The 19,210-nt window shown below is 24.8% G+C and overlaps 1 protein-coding gene across 1 annotated transcript; it reads left to right on the top strand.

Moving 5' to 3' along the window:
- Positions 1 to 8,395: 8,395 nt before the first annotated feature.
- Positions 8,396 to 16,618, top strand: LOC145842489 (uncharacterized). Its single transcript, XM_082949943.1, has 8 exons — positions 8,396 to 8,540; positions 9,757 to 10,000; positions 10,472 to 10,651; positions 12,386 to 12,671; positions 12,802 to 12,892; positions 13,814 to 13,996; positions 14,899 to 15,006; positions 15,666 to 16,618. Exons 1-8 carry the CDS (start codon positions 8,409 to 8,411, stop codon positions 15,810 to 15,812), a joined length of 1,371 nt encoding a protein of 456 aa, XP_082806069.1. The 5' UTR covers positions 8,396 to 8,408; the 3' UTR covers positions 15,813 to 16,618.
- The last annotated feature ends 2,592 nt before the right edge of the window (positions 16,619 to 19,210 follow it).

The raw sequence follows: 19,210 nt of genomic DNA, 5'->3' as shown, positions 1-19,210 counted from the left end.
TAGTATAGTATATACATATATATGTCTATTTTTAAGTTGTTTGCTCCTCACTCATTGCTATTAAACAATTAAAACTATGTATATATATTAATTATAATTGAGTCAAATATACGGAAAACATTTTATTTTATTTTAACACATAAATTAATTTTAAAAAGGTAGTTTAAGCTGTAAGTGTATTTTATCGTGTGTTACAGCCACTATTTTAGTGAAAAACTTCAAAGTTTAGCATTTTACAATGTAACACTAAAACTGTTCTTTTTAAACTAGGTTGCAGTATTAAAAATTAAAGGTTTGTTTACACTATACCAATATAATATCAAACGTTAAAAATAAAGAGGTTTTATTAGAAGTCTTGTTTTGATACTTAATTATAAAAAGATGTTTAACCAGTACTTGAGATATACCAGTAGAAGTAAGTTATATATGTTCTACTGGTATAAATTTCAAGATCAGATACAACCAGAACAATCTAGCTTCAAGCCTAACAAATCCACCAAAACAACGTTGTCAGCATGTATGAAGAGAAACAATTTAGATTACAGAAACATTCATGAACAACTATGTACAAAACGGCATGCAACAAATCTCCAGAAACCAGAGGCGTGTACAATATGTAACTTGAAAAGAACTGCCATTGCAGAGTCTAACAAAAAAAAATATTGAATCAAATAACAAAGCTTACTGCCCTGTACAATCACTTCAAGTCGTCCTATTTATAATATTATTTTGTTGTATCATAGTTTTTGTCCTCAAATCGTCATTTTTGCTTATTTTGAGTTTTTTGTGTTTGTTTGATTTCGTTGAAATACTTAATTTTGTTGAATTTTATTAAACTTTGTTGTAATGCTTAATAATACTAATAAGTACTTAAAACTTTTTAGTATTACTAATAACCTTTTATTACCATTTATTTCTATACATAAGGTGTTTAAGATCCTCTTTTATTTATTTCACCTGAAGATCTGCCATTCATTACGTAATAAAACTTTACTCGTACTTATAAACGTTTTTTATCTGAACTTTTTGTTGATCCATTTACTATATAAGTTTATTGAATGACAAAAACGCGCTTTAAATAAATGGTTTTAGGACCTGGTGTACGAAAAAGTCACTGGGTTGTTGAGTCGTATACTACTTCGATACAGTATAACGTCTTGTCCAGGACTTAAGGGTTTGTAAATGAGATTATAAAAGAAATAAACAAGATAAAACACATTAGGTTTGCTTTTAAAAAGGTGACCACAAGTTATAGCTCAGAAAGAGCATACATTTAATTACTCGTAGTGACTTTGTTGTTTTAATAGAAAATGTTCTGAATGAACTTTTTAAAATCAAGTGACTTTAACAGTATTTTTTATTAATCAAACCTTCATCACGTTCTGACTGCTTAAAACCTTTTCTTATTAACCGGTAGGTTTATAAAACTTTGTTATGCTGCTAATCTTCAAGAAAAATAAACGAAGGTAAAGCATATTTTTTACGTTGGTATTAAATTTATCAAATAAGTCATTATTTAAATACTTAGCATAGTAGCAGAAACTTTTTTTGTAACCGCGTAATTCATTATTTACCTAAACTACATTTGACTCTTGAAAATGTGACCCAAATAAAAATAAGTAGCTAAGAATTATTTATTGTACTTCTTCAGTTTATCATGGTCAAAAAGTAGTGTTTATGTTTCTTTAGTAAAAGTATTTTCACATTTTTTAATTTATTTTGGTAGTCTTATGAATCAAAATGGTTTATTTAGTGCAGGGTTTCCCAATCTTTTTTGCAAATGGCCCCCTTCAAAGAAATTTAAAAAGCAATAGCCCCCTTCAACAAGATTACTCATAAACTACGATAAAAAAAACCTAAGACCTTTTTTTTTTTTGCTCTTCATCTGCAACTCAAGAATATCTAGTATAAGTTTCAAGTTATGACCTCATGCCCCCCCCCTCTTCCCCCTTTGCTGCTTGTTGCCCCCTAAGTATCTGTCATGGCCCCCTAGGGGGCCACTTGGCTCACTTTGGGAAACCCTGATTTAGTGCTTAGGTTAAGTAAATGTTTGTTTTCATTTTAGACTACAAACTTTGTGATTATAAGTAATAAATACAATGAGATGAGCCACAACTAAGGTTTTTCCAAAGCAGAGCCGTTTTAATATGACTAGTAAATCTATACTTTTAAGTTTTTTTAGCTTAATTTGGTAATAATAATTTTATGACAATCTAAGTGTAAGAATTGAAGCAATTACAACATCTAGATTTATAAATATTCTAAACATTTGGTGTTACGACAACCTTGCTATAGGCCAGCGCCAGGGTACCTAACTATCCCAGACTTTTTCAATTTAAACTCAAGTTTCACTGTAGTTATGGGTAATCTATAAAACTAGTATTGTATAAGTTTTTGTTTAACTAGAGCTAAACCAAAAAAATATGTTAAAAAGAAAATTTAAAACAACATTTAGAAATATAAACTTTGTTATTAAGTATCAACAAGTTCGAAAGTTCAAAATAAAAAGTTTATAAATTTAAAAAAAACCGGTTTGTTTAATTATTTCATTTAAAATTTGTTTCAAAAATTACACATATACAAAAAGTTTCTTATTTTTTAACAACTTTATTATAAACCTAAATCACAAAATTTTCACATAACTAAAAAAAAATTAAAATTTGCACTTGCGTACAAAGTTGCACGAGGGCACAAAATTTCACGAAGATAATTTTGCACGAAAGGTCACTTTTACACAAAGATACTTTTGCACGAGCAGACAATTTTGCACGGTGACATATTTTCATGGGTTGAATTTTACTTTATATTTATTTCTTGTTAGTATATGTAAATATTTTTTTTAGATATTTATTTTTACTATCACTGTTACCCTTAACCCTTACCCTCGGTCAGTATCTTATTATTATTTTTAAATTAGTTGTTTTTTGTAATGTTTTTTTTTTACTTTTACTGTTATCTTTATCCATTAATTTTGGTCGGTCGCTTTTATTTTATTTTTATTTTTTTTTAATTATTATTTTTCTTTTTTTAAATTTTTTTAAATTATTCTATACATTTTTTTAACTATCATTGTAAACTTTAACCCTTACCCTCGGTCATTAAGTCTTTTTTATTTTTTTTTTATTTGTATTTTTTTTTTGTTTTCTTTTTTTTTTTGTTTTTTTTTTTACTTTGGTGCAAAATTGACCCTTGGTGCAAAATTGTCTTTGTACAATTTGTCCGCTCATAAATTTATCTTCGTGCAAAAATATATTCGTCCAATGTTGTGCCCTCGTGCAATTTAGTAACCTAGTTAAATTTTGTCTTCGTGCAATTTATACCCGTTCCCGTGTAGATAGGCTTCATTTAAACTGCTCTAACTGTTTAATAAAGTTGTTAATTTTTGTTTATTTTTTATAAAAAAAATCATTTTAAGTTTATTAAAATTTATTAAGTATAAGTAATAATAATTTTAAATAAGATGGAGTAAAATCAAAATCAAAACTTACCTGATACAAGAAAGTAAAAATTTAGATAATAAAAAGCGCAAAAAATATTATAATGTTTTAAACTATTATAACCTTTTTTCAGTCATTAATTTTTTGTACTTCTGATATTGTTACTTTTGATATTTTGTATTTGATATTTAAGTTCTCAACTTAAATATAAGGAGAATGATCAAATCAAAATTTTAAATATTATACAACTGATTATATCGTTTGACAAGGTTCAAGCGAGTGAAATATTGTAATGTTAATAAAATTAAAAATTTTGAATTGTACTTTCAATATAATTAATTTTAATTAAACTTTGTTTTAATCATAGTAAAAATGAAAAGTTTTAATACTTTTACTTATCATCTTAAATCAAAAACATTTTTCTTCAATTTATAATTTGTAGTCATTAAAAACTTTCAGAGTAGAACCTTTTTAAATTTAATTGTCATGTCAATTCTAGTTAGTCTAATCTTCAAGCATGTATACATCAAAACTACAGTTTTAGTTCTAAGCTGCATTTTAGTGTGACAATGATTCTTATTTTTTGATAGGGATTTAAAAGATAGCAGGTTTAACAAAACATAATTTTAAAGCATTAAAAAAAAATCATAACTAAACCAGAATGGATCATCCTGATAGTAAGTTATTAGATAAGAATTAAAATTAAAACCCTAATATGTGATATTTCAAACCACTTACTTAAAAAACAACATCAGAGTTGACTATAATAGAAATTAAAAAAAAAAAATAAAAGTAATGTACGAAAATTTTTAATATACCGAATAAACTATATATTTTTCTTTTCCTTGCGCTCTCACTCTTTAGCTTTTATTTCATTTTAAGTCTGAAATGTATTTATTTGAAAAATGTTGAATTAGTTTCTTAAGCTAAAACTTGACTTTTTCTCACTAAAAAAATAGGATATTTTTTTTTTAAACTTGAGAAATTATATGTTACTTTTTATGTTAAATAATATACATACTGAACACTGAAACAAAAAATTTACAGAAAAGAACAGGTGCTATTAAAAAAATCGCAGAACTTGTTCAGTACGTTTTTTAAGGGTAGTTCCCTGTTTTGAAACTTAATGAGTAGTTTAGTTTTATACTAAAGTGAAGCAATACTATCAAATAAAAACATTAAGTCTTGATTTTTTTAATAAATGTCATAGTGCTTTTTGTTGAAATTGCTTGCATATAATTACACAAGTTTGACTCTCATAGTAATAAAGCTTTTATCAAGCGTTTAAATAGAGTTATTAAGTCTTTAGAAATATAGTAATTTTTGACATGAATATTTTTCTCCAAACCAACCAATTGACCATAGTTGTGAATGTTAGAGTTCATATTTTTATTTTTTTGTTAATGAGTGCAAGATGAGGAATTGATCATTTAGATCAAATTAGTTGGCTTTCAAAATTTTGTAAAAACTAATTTGATTATATTTTTTTGGTAAAACATATTAAAATTTGAGAATTTTTCTAAAGTGATAATCTATAGCCTAATTTTTTTTAAATTAAGAATAGTCACAAATATTATTTAAAGCACATTGAAATTGTTTTTTTTTTTGACGTGTAGACCCTTCAATTAGACATTTAATCTATTTTTATAGTTTCGAATGAAGATTTTTCTGGAAGTTGTATTTTATATATTGGACCACACAGATTAACAAGAAGTTGGCAGCGTATATAAAATACTAAACGCTTATTACATAATGTTTTTTTTTTGCAATTTTTGTGCTAATGTTCAAGTACTTTAAATTAATTTATAAGATTTGAAAACTTACATATGGGTTCTTCAGAGTTCTAAATTACTACTGGAAAGTTTTTGTTAGAGTTTAACATTTATTAATAATAAAAAAAACATTATTAAAAAAACAAGTCAAACAACTGATATGCAAAGGCAAATCGAATGAATTTTAGTTTTTGCAATTTTCATGCTAATGTTCAAGTACTTTATATTATTTTTAAGATCTATTTTACCACTCAAAAAATGTTTATTTAGTAATTAAATTATTGTTTATTTATTTATTAAAGAATGGTACATGCAAAGTTTTATATTTGTAACTAAAGTCTTATTGATTCAATTGTATTTTTTATAACAAATAAAGACTATATTGTGATATTTATTTTTGGTACATATTATTATTAAATTTCTATCCTAGAAGAATATAGTTATATGATATATTATATTGCATTAATTTGTAGAGTATTCACCATATTTTTTTTACAAAATGTTCTTTTTTTGCGGAGCTTCATTTTAGCTGTCAGACACTTTTTACAGCTTAGAAAATTAAAAGTAATTTAGTAAAAATATGCAAGTTTGACACTTCTCCAATAATTGTACTTAAACCAGGTGATTTTTGAAACTATCTGGGAGATTTAAAATAATTAGTTTGATAGTTTACACAAAATAAATACTTATAACTTAAAGTATTAACTGTTTTTGTTAATTTCTGTTTTTATTTTACTGTAAATATATACTTGGAACTTGTTTAACTCAAACTGTTTTTAAGGAATATGGATTTAATATTAAAGCAAAGTGTATAGCTGTTGTTGAAAGTTAATTGTTTAGCCAAAAAAGAAAAACAATACAAAAGTTTAAATTTTAAAAATATAAGATCTCTGATATTAATGTCACTATATCTTTAGATTTTACAAACTGTTAAAATCCTATTTTTTTAATTCTTTTAAGGGCATAAGGAGATCCAATATTTTTTTACTAAACAAGGATGCCACTTTACCTGGAAACCTGGAATTTGACAATTTAGGCAAAACGGACCTGGTAAAAAACTGGAGGTTGAGAAATTTTGAAGAAAAAACTGGAAAAATTTGGAATTTTAAACAAATTTTACATGTCAAGTAGAAAAATTTTGATTTGATACAAAAAATCTACCATATAGATTAAAAAAAATTGTCATCATCAATATTTATTATATTAACAAACACATTTGAAATAGCTTTACAGTATCTTTTCAATGTTTTTAAACTATAAAACAGAGTTTTTTACCTTAAACTTAAATATAATCTAAAAACAAACCCAAAAACATGTCCTTAAAAAATCTGGAAGAAATTTTGAAAACCTGGAGAATATTTGCCAAAAGTCAGTGGCAACCCTGCTAAATTTAACATTTGTTTTTTTTTAAGCTAAAAGTATAAACTATAAGTCAATTTTTATAAAACAAAAATAAAAATTACTCTATGAGATATTTACGTTTTTGTAAAAAATAATTCAATACAAATATATAAACCATAATTTTTTCATCATCAGTTTGTCAGAAGTAAAATTATTTATTTTAAGTTTACTATATTTTGTGATTAAGATATTAAGATTTTAGGAAACACTTCTCTTAAATTATAGAAAACAAAACAATTTGGAAAATTAAATAATGAACAATAGAATTATAGACAAAAAACATAAGTAACAGGATTGCCAAAAATCTGGAATGTAACAATTTTGACTAAAAAACCTGGAATTTTTAACACTTTTAACATGTTAAGTAGTAAAATTTTGATTTGACACAAGAAATCTATCATAAAAGTAAAAATTTTTGTCATTATCAAAGTTCTTTTATTAAAAAACACATTTAAAGTAGCTTAACAGTTTTTTTTCACTGTTTTTATAACATTCAACACAGTTTCTTACCTTCAACTTAACTTTAAACTAAAAAAAAGACCCAAAAATGTGTACTTTTAAAAACCTGAAGGAAATTTTGAAATCCTGTAGAAAATTTTCCTAAAACATTTGGTAACCCTGTAGAAAGTGTTTAAAAATTTTGCATTAAAATTTAGAAAATGACTTTAAGGCTGCAATTCATAGTCAATTTTTTTGGAAATTTAAAATTTTTGTTAAGGGCATAGGGGTAAGTCACTTTTTCACAACTTGATCTTATTTTATAGAGTTTTAACTAAGGTATAATATGCTTTTTATAGATGTAAAAAAAATCAAAATAATTTTTGATATTTAGCAGGTCTAAGTCTGAGGCAACAATAGGTTCCTTATGGGAGGTGCAAACTAAAACAGCAAATAGTTTTTGCCTCCCATCAGGAACTTATCGTAGTCTCCGACTTTAACAGGCTATATCTCAAAAATTGTTTTGAATTTTAAAAATCTATAAAAAGCAACTTGTAGCTTAGTTAAAACTCAATAAAATAAACCTAAATTGTGAAAAAGGTTATTTATGCCTCCTACGCCATTAAAATATATATTCTCCTTCACTTTTTAACTAGAGAACTCAAATTTTCATGAAGCGTTCTTATTTAAGTTTAAGAAACAGTGAATGTTGCAATTTAGAAAAAAATTAAAACTTAAGAAAGATATATAACAAAGTATATCCTCGTTTTTATTACTTAAACTTTGTTTTGCATTTACAATGGTCTTCAGCTAGATTAAAGTTTATAAAACAAACATACTTAAATAACATTTACGGCTGTAAAAAGTAATATTCTGTTATTTACCTGAAAACAGATTAATGCTTGAGAAAATTTACTAGATAATATTATTGAAACTAGAAGAACAAAGAAATTGGTGTTTTAATAATTAAAAATGAAAAATTTCTGCATTCAGTTGATTTAAGTATTACCAATAGACTTTCTGTAAATATTTGAAGAAAATCGATTAAAAATTGAAGAAGGTAGATTTTTAGTTAATTAATCTTTTTGTGTTTTTAGTTTGCAACTTCCACTATAATTCTATTGAGCACACCGACTTTGGTCACTTGTATCTCAAAACTTACTTTTATTTTTTGAAGTTTTAAAAAATGTCTGATAGCTAAAATAAAACTTTACAAACTAAGATCAATTTGTAAAAAAAAAGAAGGACCCCCTTATGCCCTTAAAAAACCAAATAAAAATGTTGAAAGTTTTAGTTGGTTTGTAGAAAGTATGAGATTGTAAAATTTATTTTGATTATCACAGCTGCTTAGATAATAAAGATGTCTGGTTCTAAACATCCCCACCTAGATGGTATAAAATTTATTTTCTCAGATGTTTTTAAGAATGGTCAACATAAAAGTCCAAGCTGTCCTTATGTAAAGGATTTAGATGAAATATTAAAGAAAGCTTATGTAAGTTTGAAACTGTTTCAATTAAAATTTTTATCCATTTTTTGTTAGAAATTTACAAGGTAAAATATATTTCCATATTGATTCAATAAAAGTGATAAACAATAAAGTACTCCACGTAACAAAATGACTGCTATACTTTTTTATAAATAGTTTCTTTTGAAAATATTTGTAAAGAGATAGCAAGTTTAAGTTTACTTTGTTAAAGAATGTGAAAAAAAGTTGTAATGTAAAGAAAATTTTTATTTTTTATTAAAAGTGTCAATAAAATTTTACAGTCAACTATATATCCCCTTACAGCTAAAATAATGTATTTATATGCTCAGCAGTACTTCTGTATTTCTTTGATATTAAAAAAAAACAGTACTAGCAAAAGTTTATAGTAAATAAGTTATAACATTACTTTTTTTAGTATAAATGAAAGCTTTAACTTTTTTTTAGTTTTAGTATGGAAAGTACAAGGGTGACATTAAATTGTTTTGTAGTTTTAAAATAACTCTCATCTAAATTAAAACTATAAAAACTTACTTTTGTTTATGTGTAAACACTGATGAAATAATATATTTTAAGTATAAATAAAGATTAGATGTGTATTATTTAAAGCTGTGTTATATTTTTAAATAGTTTATACTTTTTTCTCTTTTTAGTTTTACAAAAATTTAAAGTTTTTTTTTTTCTCTTAAACCTTATTAAAAAAACAAGGTTGTTCTGAAATATACCTATACCAAGAGTTTTTAATTTAAATTTATACTGAATATTCTGTAATTTATTGACTTAAATTTGAAAGATGTTTTTGTTACCTTACTTTAAATTAAATAAGGTAAGGTTGCTTAAATCAGTGTTTAATGATCAAATAAACTTATGATATTTATTTTAAAAAAAACCTAGTTTAAACCTAAACATTTTTACTTAAGGTGTGAAACACATGAAACCTGTTCTTTTCTTTTTACAATAAATATAATTCGCTCCTCTTTGTAGACAAAGTATTGAGCACTGTATACCAAGTTTAATTAAAATAACAAATATCTAATAAAATAATTGTATAATCAAAAAAATATAAATTTATTAATATAAATAAACTGCTCATTTAGTTTTTTTATAAATGTTTTTTTTCAAGTTTATATAAACTATTTATTTCTGTCAAAGACAATTAGTTTTAACTTTTGCTTTTTAAGTTTTATCTCTAAATATTAACTAACTATTTAAATAAAATTTGTAGTACAGTTTTGATGTTGAACATAAAGCTATTGCACAATATGAAAAGTTAAAGCTTAAAAAAGAAAATGAAGCTCACGTTTCTCAGTACAATAACCAAACTAGTTCTGGCAACACTACAACCTCTCAGTTTAACAAGTTCGATCCTGACAACACGACTTCTGATGCAAGACCAAGCAATTTTAATACTGCTGTTAATTACAGTTCCTCTATCTTAAAACCTCTTCCTGCGACTAGAAAGAATAAAGGTAATTTTGATGTGAATAATAGGGCTGTTTGAAACCAAACATTGTAAAGAGTTGTTAAGTTTTATACATATTTGTTTAGTTTTCTTATAGGGCTACAACACACTTGGGCTAGTTTTAAATTTTTGAAAGTTCATGCCAGTTCAGGCTTATTTTAGCCTTTTTGAAAGACTCATACTTATTTAATTTTATTTGTCATTCTCTGTATAGCTTTATAGACTTTTTTTTTTATAAATTGTGTTTTTATTAAGTTCTTTTGTTTTTATTTTGATAGTTTTAGCTAGTTTATTAACATTTTTTTTGAATTTTAACTAATATTAATGTTTTTTTTGTTTCATATAAAGTCCAACTCAGGCTAGTTTTTGGTCACTTAAGTTGACTTTTTTGTCTTAAAGAATGGCAATCCCAATCTTAGCTATAGTTGTTTAGAATTTTTTTTAAATTAACTGATATTAAATGGAATTTTTGTTTTAGACTCACCTACTATTTCAAAAGGCGTAAATCTTAACTTACAAGATTTTGAGCTAGATAACAACTTGGATCCATTTTCAAATTGTGAACTTAACACTATCGATGACAAAAAAATACTACTGGATGTATTTAAAACCACAGTATTAACTAGCAACACTACAACTAGTACTAGTTCTAAAAACAGTAAGTTTAAAGTTTGGTTTTTATTATAGATTTTTAAAAGCATGCTTAATTTATTTTTAGTTATAACTGCCTCATTGTTAAAAGTTGCAACAAACGATTAAATGTAATTAAAATTTAATTATTAATAATTATACGTTTAAAAATTAATAATTAAAAGTCTGAACAGTTTACATTGGTGTTTTTTATGATATTTTTGCACTGTTATGTTTAAGTGTTTTAAAAATATTAACTATAACTTGATTTTTTTTTCATAGAAATTCATATATTCTTCTTAGTTATTTTAAAAAGTCAATTTTTTGTTAATTAATAGTACAATATGCTAAAACCAATTTTTATTTACTTCAGGATTGCCATAAGATTTAAAATCCTAGAAAAACCTGGAATTTGACAATTTAGACTAAAAAACCTGGAGTTTGAGAAATTTTGAATAAAAAATCATTAAAAAACTTGGATTTTCATACAATTATTACATGATAGATAGTAAAATTTCAATTTTACACAAAAAATTTATCATATAGATAAAGTTTTTGTCATCATCAAAAATTTTTTGTGATTAAAAAAAAAGTAAAAGTAACTTAACAGTTTCTTTTCAATGTTTTTATACTATTTTTGGACATAAGGGGGTAAATACTTTTTTCACAATTTGATCTCATTTTAGATAGTTTTTACTAAGCTATGAGATGCTTTTTACAGATTTAAAAAATTCAAAATTGTTTTTGAGATATAGCTGGTCAAAGTTGGAGGCAACATTAGGTTCCTTATGGGAGGCGCAAACTAAAACGGCAAAAATAGACTATTTCACTAAAAATCTATCTTCTCCTACGTTTTTTGAGATAACTACTTCTATATTTCTTAATATATCAAGGAACACTTTCTAAAATTTTGAAGTAGTTATCTCAAATAACGTAGGAGAAGATAGATTTTTAGTGAAATAATCTATATTGCCGTTAAATTTGGAAAACCTGGAAAAAATTTTGAAAAAACAAGTGGCAACCCTGTCCTTAGCAAAAATATGAAAATTTACTCCTTAGATCAGGGGTCATCAAAATGCGGCCCACATGACAAATAAGGCCCTTAAAGCCAAATATGTGGCCTGTGAGGTAGTTTTTAGCTAAAAACACAATTTTTTAAAATCATTACAATAAAGAAAAGGTTTTGCTATAAAAACTTACAATTAGGCTCTTAATTTAATAGTTACTCTTAACTAGTGCTATTTTACTGCTTATTTTATAATATTTTGGTTTAGAATTAAAATTTTCTACCAATTATTTTAAAATAATTGGTGCCCTTAAAACTTTCTTGTTAGTAGTGCGGCCCTCGAGCAATTTTTCTAGAAAAATTGGCCCACAAGTTACAAAAGGCTGCCGACTCCTGGCTTGTATATTTATGCTCAAAAGTTTTGCGTCTAAACTCTATAAATTATAGTTAATAATGATAAACTCTTGATTTAAATTTGTAACAGTTTTTTAATGTTTATTTTAATAATGTATGTGTTAACGCATTGAGTTGGAAAGATATTTAATAAACTTTATTTATTTTATAGGTTTGTATTTTCTGATAGCTGAAGAGCAAGTTTCATTATAAGAAAAAAACAGATACTTGTGATATTAAAAATAATAAAAAATTATTAGTTTGCTAAAGCCTTAAGCTCAACTTGATGATAAGATGATTTTGAGTAGTATATTTTATATTCATAAAAAAGCTAAATTTGTTAGAAAAAAAACTTAACTATAGGTCAACCTGAAACTCAAAACACAACTGTAAAAGAAGAATTGGTACATCACAACGGTGCTGTGAAACATACTGACCAGGTCAAGAACAAACAGATGCTTCTCAACCAGTTGGGAGACTTGCTTACCGATGAAGTTACAAAAAGTGTTGAAAAATCGAAACCTACCAGTAGCAATGGATATCCCAGAAGTATTAAGGAAGAAAACAAAAATTATACCAACAATTACAGCCCATTGGTAAAAACACCACCGGTTGCAAAACCAAGAACAGTGCCAAAAGACAATACTAGGTAAAAGGATACAACATGTTTACTTTTTATTTTCTTATATATCTTTTAAGTGTATAATAAAAATTTTCAGAATTTTTAAAGTATTTTTTTGTGTTAGTAGTGATTTAAATTTTGAATTTATAATTTAAAGAAGTTTAGAAGAGAAACGTAAATTTGAAGAGACACTGAACAAAGCATTAACTAGCTTGCCCCAACTTCCAACACCAACTGCTAGAAAAAAGGTAGGTGTTGTTTTTCTGTTTTATACTTTAAAACACTTTTTGAACGTACTGCAATTTTTTTGTAATTATAAAGCAAGTTAAATTATTTATCAAATACACGTAAACGTTAGCAGTTCCATTATGTATTAGTACGATATTAATTTAGTTAAGGTATACTTGCATTTTGAAATGAAGTAGAAACAAAAATTTTAACAGTTTGCTTATTAAACTAAAAAATGCATGTTATGACGAATACTAAGCTAAAATTAATTTTTTTTTTTGAATCAACTTTGTATTTTTATAATTTAAAAGTAACTTTATGTGAACATCAAAACACTGTTCATTATAGCGGTCTTAACTAAAAGTTCTAAGTTACTTTTGATTTGAATCATATTTTTTGCTATCTTTAAAACTAACTTTAATAACTATTTAATCTTTAGACTTAAGTCTTACTAATTGTCTCAATAAGTAAACATAAATAGACAAAAAAATTCTTCAAAATATTATAATTACTTTAATTTACTATTTAATTTACTTCAGGTTGATAAAAAAAATGTTATATACTTAATAACTTGCATGTTTACTTTTGGTTTTTGATTAGTAGACAGTTTTAGAACAAATGTATGTTATTTGCATTTTTTGAAATATAACTTTCTTAAGTAATTTGTTTATTTACCTAGTTTGATTTAAAAGTATATTTATCAAGAAAAATATTAATCTTATAAAATTTGAAGTCAAACTTAAGCGTCGAGCTTTTGTCAAAAGTACAAATTTTATTAAGCTTGTTGAGCTGTTTATAAAAACATTAGTTAATTTTAAAAACCATATTCATACTTCTTGAAGAAAATTAAAAACAATTTAAGACTGTTTTAAAAGTTAATCTATTTAACAACCATCAAAAGGTTTAATATATTATTTGAAATACTTTTTTTTAATATTCAGGCTCCTGAACCTGTGAGCTACCCTATAGTGACTTCTCACAAGAGGAAGGAAGGTGACGTGCAGTCCCTCCTGCGAGGATTGACGGAGGAGGAGCGCAATTTCGCCAACAACGTCGCACAGATGGGCTTCAGCATGCATCTGGTGCTCAGGTGTCTGCAGAAGTTCGGTATCGATCAGTCGAAAGTATGTATTTTACGTGAAAGTTGTTATAAGCGTTCAGAATTCGCTTATTACTAATTTTAGTTATAGATGGTTATTTTGAATTTTTTTGAAAGTAGCCATCAATGTATTGTTTTAAGCGCTTTATTTTAATTACTAGCACTATTTTCTGTGATCTCGTTTTATCTTTTAGTTTCATTTTTAATTATATATTTTTGTGATAATTACAATGAGTCAAGTTTTAGATAGCTAAGCGAGTATTTTCATAGGTTTTGTATTGTATATACATAAAATGCATAACATATATATTTATATACATATTTTATTTTAAATAAGTTATTTTAACAATTATTTGTTCTTTAGCTGCTAGTGTTTTAAAACTTAACTAATCTAACTTGTTTTAAAAAGAAAGAAAATGTTAACTTTATAAAAATGCATTAAAACAATAACTTTTGTGCATTCTAATAAGTAAGTTTTCGTTTATAAAATATTAGCTTATCTTTTTAAATAACTAAGATATAATACTACTACAATTTTTATTTCTTTAAAAATCTTAATATTTTGTTTTTATTTTAGAATAATAAAAACTTTTAGAAACTTCTTCTTTATTTACATTTAATTCCAGTAAACAACTAATAATAAAATTGTATAAAGACGTGAAAATCTCGCTTATGTAATATTTTATTTATAGCTACTTACTGTGCAAATAATTACTCATATGTTTGTTATCAAAAAGACTTAAGGTACGTTTCTTGATATTATCAACAAAAATTAATTTATTATGTTTTTATATTATGATTTAATATTTATGTAATTAAGGCTTTTACCTATTTCTAAATTTGTTGTGTAATATTCATCGACCGTTCATTGGTATTTTACGCTTGACTAAACTTGTGCGCTTTTTTATATAGAAATAAATTCAACAGGTAGTATCAAGATTAATAAAAATTACAAAACTAAAAGAGAAAAACAAATTGTACGAATACAATAATATTGATGAGGCCCTTGACATATATAACGGAGATATTAAAAAGGTAATTTATTGTTTACAACTTAATATAAACTGTTTTATTCAAAACAACATAGTTTTATTCATAAAGTTTATCTGTTCTATTTTTAAGTTGATAACAAGTTGATTAGTTAATTAATATTTAGATAAAATTTAATAATTTTTGTCTACTGTTAAGTAAAGAGGCATGCTACAACACTTTTATATAATATTTTTTTCGAATACTACGGAATCAATAATCACATTTAATAACATGTTATGATTTATATAAAAAAGTTAAAAAAAAAATTTTGTATTAAATTTATTTCATAAAAGTATGTAAAAAAAATTACAAACCTTAACAACTTAAGTACTTACATAAGTTTATTGACAAAAAAAAAAGAAGATATTTCTCATACTTTTATTAGATATTGCTGTATTTACTTGTTGAACTTTAAACTTTTGCACTAAGTTCTTGAAAAAGTTTAGTTTACTTGGGGAAAAATACTTCATAAGATGTTAAAAAAGGATAATTTTTCAACTTTAGTGTTGTTTAGTCTTTTGAAAATTTTCAAACTACAGATTAGTTTATAGCAATTTATCCTTATATTATTTCCTTGTATACTTAAGTTTATTATTATAAAATAATGCTTAACTGAAATATGTTGGTGCTTGCCAAATTTAAAATGTCAAAATTTTTCGCAGACCCACAAGTTCTTAGAAGTCTTACTGCAACTCTCGCAAATGGGATTTCCCCAAGATGAAATAAAAGGAGTTTTGTTACTGACGTCAGGTGAAGAAAGTTTGAACCGAGATAAAGCTTTACAAACTTTGATGGACAAGAAGCGATGACAAGAACCAAGCTGGCAGATTTGAAAACTGCTGCTTACTTTAGATTTTCGGAAAAAAAACAATTTTTAAATATAAATTCGGAAGATGCTTCATTGTTTTTTGCTAGTTTTGTTAGTTAGGCTTAGCTAATTTTGTTTTTTAAAGCAGTTATCTTTTATATCTTTTTTTTTAACTAAAATTTTGTAATATTGATATGATAATGATTAATTACATTTTTGTTCATAACTTTTGCTAAATGTGCTTTCTGTAATAAGTAAAATGTATTCTTAAAGTATTATTACTCGCTTTATATTCTTGGTTTTCTCGGCTGAAGATATATACTGATTGTTTAGTTATATTTTTGACCTGGTATTGATTTTAAGATCAATTTAACTCAAAATACAGCTTTAATTTGTGAAGTTATTTTTTAAGAAGTTAAAACGATTGTAAAACTATGCTTATATATTTTAAATTCTATAAAAAAGTATTAACTATTCCTATCACTGCAATTTTAGTGAGATATATGTCTTGATAAAACATTGTTCAGATATAGTAGAATACAGTTTTCAAAATAAAAAGATTTTGTTTAACAAATCATTTATTGTAAAAAAGGCACTGGTCTTAAAGTTAATAGTGAATGTTTGTAGAAGTAAACTTTAAACTAGTCCACATGATTCGTCACATACAATATAGATTTCTTTATGTTACTATTTCTGTCTTTTTTAATAACATTATTAGGTGTTGAATACGTTTATGCGTATCTTATCATCAGTTTGGTTTAAATCATAAGTTTTTGTAAACTTTTCACCGATTTCTGATATACACATACCAACCAAATTAATTTTTTTTTTGAAGTTCAAGTATTTTATTTAGAACAAGGTTTTTATAAACAAGTACTTTGTTATAGTTGACTATTTTATTGTTTATCTGGTTTCTGCTTATTTTATTAAATACGTTTTAATAAACAAAAAATGTTTTTGTAAAAATTTCGTAGCAGAGTTTTTTTTTTGAAGTGTTTTAGACTTCTACACTATTCGAGAACGATAAATTTCAACTTCCTAATTTGTTTTGTATGCTCTAAATATTTAAGGAAGTTTTAAATGAAACAAATCTACGTAAAAACATTTTTTATGGAAACTTAAAACTGTTAATCGTGGAAATACTCCTAAATTATATAAATATTTTCTAAGCGAACAACATGTCTATTTTAGTAATGCTTCTACAATTGTACACAAATCAGTAAAACACAGAACAATATTTTTAATAAAATTGTTTGTTACACAATCCTTTGAAAAACTTTTAAACTCACTAATACCTAGTTCAATTATTAATGATATCACTTGATTAAACATGGTCGTATATTGCACAGTAGTTCTTTAAATTTCTAAAAATGAGCACATAAAATCATCGAAGAAGATTACTTGTGCACACTAGATCATTGTAAATATTTATGTCTTTAAAAAATTGCTCCTTTGATTGTTCATTTGTAATCTCTATTTTAAATGTGTTTAAACCAATTGAAAACAAACAAAAAGGTATATTTTAACTAATAACTGATACTATACATATCTTCTGTTTATATAAAATAGGACTTTAGTATTCAAATAAAAAGTTTAATTCATTTTTATAAGATCTTCCGACAAATTATCTTTTAATGCGTACTATCTTTAAGACAAACATTTGTTTTCTTTTTACAAACTAAAAGATTTTATTAAAAAAATCATTTGAAGTTTTTTCCAAATTAAATGTGGTCATGATTTATATTTTTGCATAATAATCAGATCGAAAACTCTGAGTCTTAAGTTGTCAAAATTTTGTCTGATAATTTTGTTAAAACTCATTCACTTTTAGAAAAAGCTTGTATTAAGTTATATAAAATTATGATAATTAAACACACATGCTTTCAGGCTTATATTTTTTTAACTGCAAGAAACATTATTTTTTGTAAAACAATCAAAAAGTACTTAATCTGTGAATATCCACATTTGTTCACCTTAACTTTAAAAAAAACCTCGTTTTTAATAAATTTAGAACATCTTTTTCAATAAACTGTTAAAATTTATAAGGATATATAAACATATTCAGAATGGCTGTGTTGTGTACTGATTTTAACTTTATACTACTTCAGTTTATAATGACTTAAACTTTTTAAATAAACAACTTTTCTAACACTTGAATTTAGCGTGGTCAGTTTTATTAGTCACTAGGCCAGTTAAACCAAACTGTCTTTGCGGGCTGCAAGTTAAACCATAACAACTTATTAAAAAACTAAAATGAAACTATTTTTCAATAACGAATATACACTTTGTAGTGAAAATCATATTACGAGCACATTTCTAAATGTTTTGTTTGTTCTGCACAAGCTTTTATCAAGTTGAAATTAGGTTTTAAGGGCCGTACGTTTTCCATTCCTACTTCAAACTAATAACTCATTTAAATAGTTTTGGCCGTAAGTTGATTAATTAGACTTAATATAGGCTATTCTAAAAATCTGCTTATAAAATATTTTTTTAAAGAATATTTTTATTTAAGTGTTATCTAAGTTTTAAAATGCGAGTACTTTCTTATTCTGAAACAACAGTTCATATTTACTATTTCTGCCGGATGAGAGCAAAACTATAACTTTTTATTCATATAGTCTTTTTAATTGTATTGTAGTTATGCTTAATGCTGAAATAATCTTAGTGGTTGACATCACGAGTAGATAACTTTATTAAAGTTTTACTAATAACAAATCAATATATATGTCTAAAATTTGAGACAAAGTCCAACTAATGTTATAAATAAGGACACTTAATTTGTAAGTTTGTTGTTAAGTTAGTATAACAAAAAAAAGCATACTAAATTATTTTCACACAATTATTGACGTTACAATTCAATATTTTAACTATGAAATTTTAGTAAAAAAAAACAACGATTGTAATTAAGATAAGTGAAAATAAATTGGTTCATTTTACATAAATAATATATATGTCTATTATTAAGTAAATATTAAAATAGAGAGGAACAAATTGTAAGTGCCGGTATATTTATCTACTTTAAAAAGTGACTGAAGATAAATAATGTTTATCAGAATTGTGAATTAGCTTTTATAGAAAAAAACAAACATAGTGTTTTTTTTATATATTTACATATATATATATATATATATATATATAAAATAAGGTTAATGTTTAAACTTAAACACTTTCAACTGAGCCCACTTGAAGGGCTTTTAAATAATTTATTGAAATGGCGATTTTAAAAATTCTGGAACATATGTTTCATAAAGCTTTAATTTTTCTTAAAGCTTTAATCATCAGCCAGTTAAATTCAAAATAAAAAGCACTGTACTAAACAAAGATACAAAAGTTATGCAAAAAAACAAATTTGTAAAACAAAAAAGCATAAAATAACATTCACAGCGTATTTCAAATTCA

This window comes from Thalia democratica, chromosome 8 (assembly GCF_965202585.1).
Source record: "Thalia democratica chromosome 8, ktThaDemo2.hap1.1, whole genome shotgun sequence".
Classification (NCBI taxonomy): domain Eukaryota; kingdom Metazoa; phylum Chordata; class Thaliacea; order Salpida; family Salpidae; genus Thalia; species Thalia democratica.
Note: the sequence above shows the minus strand (reverse complement) of the source record. Positions and strands in the feature narration are given on the sequence as shown.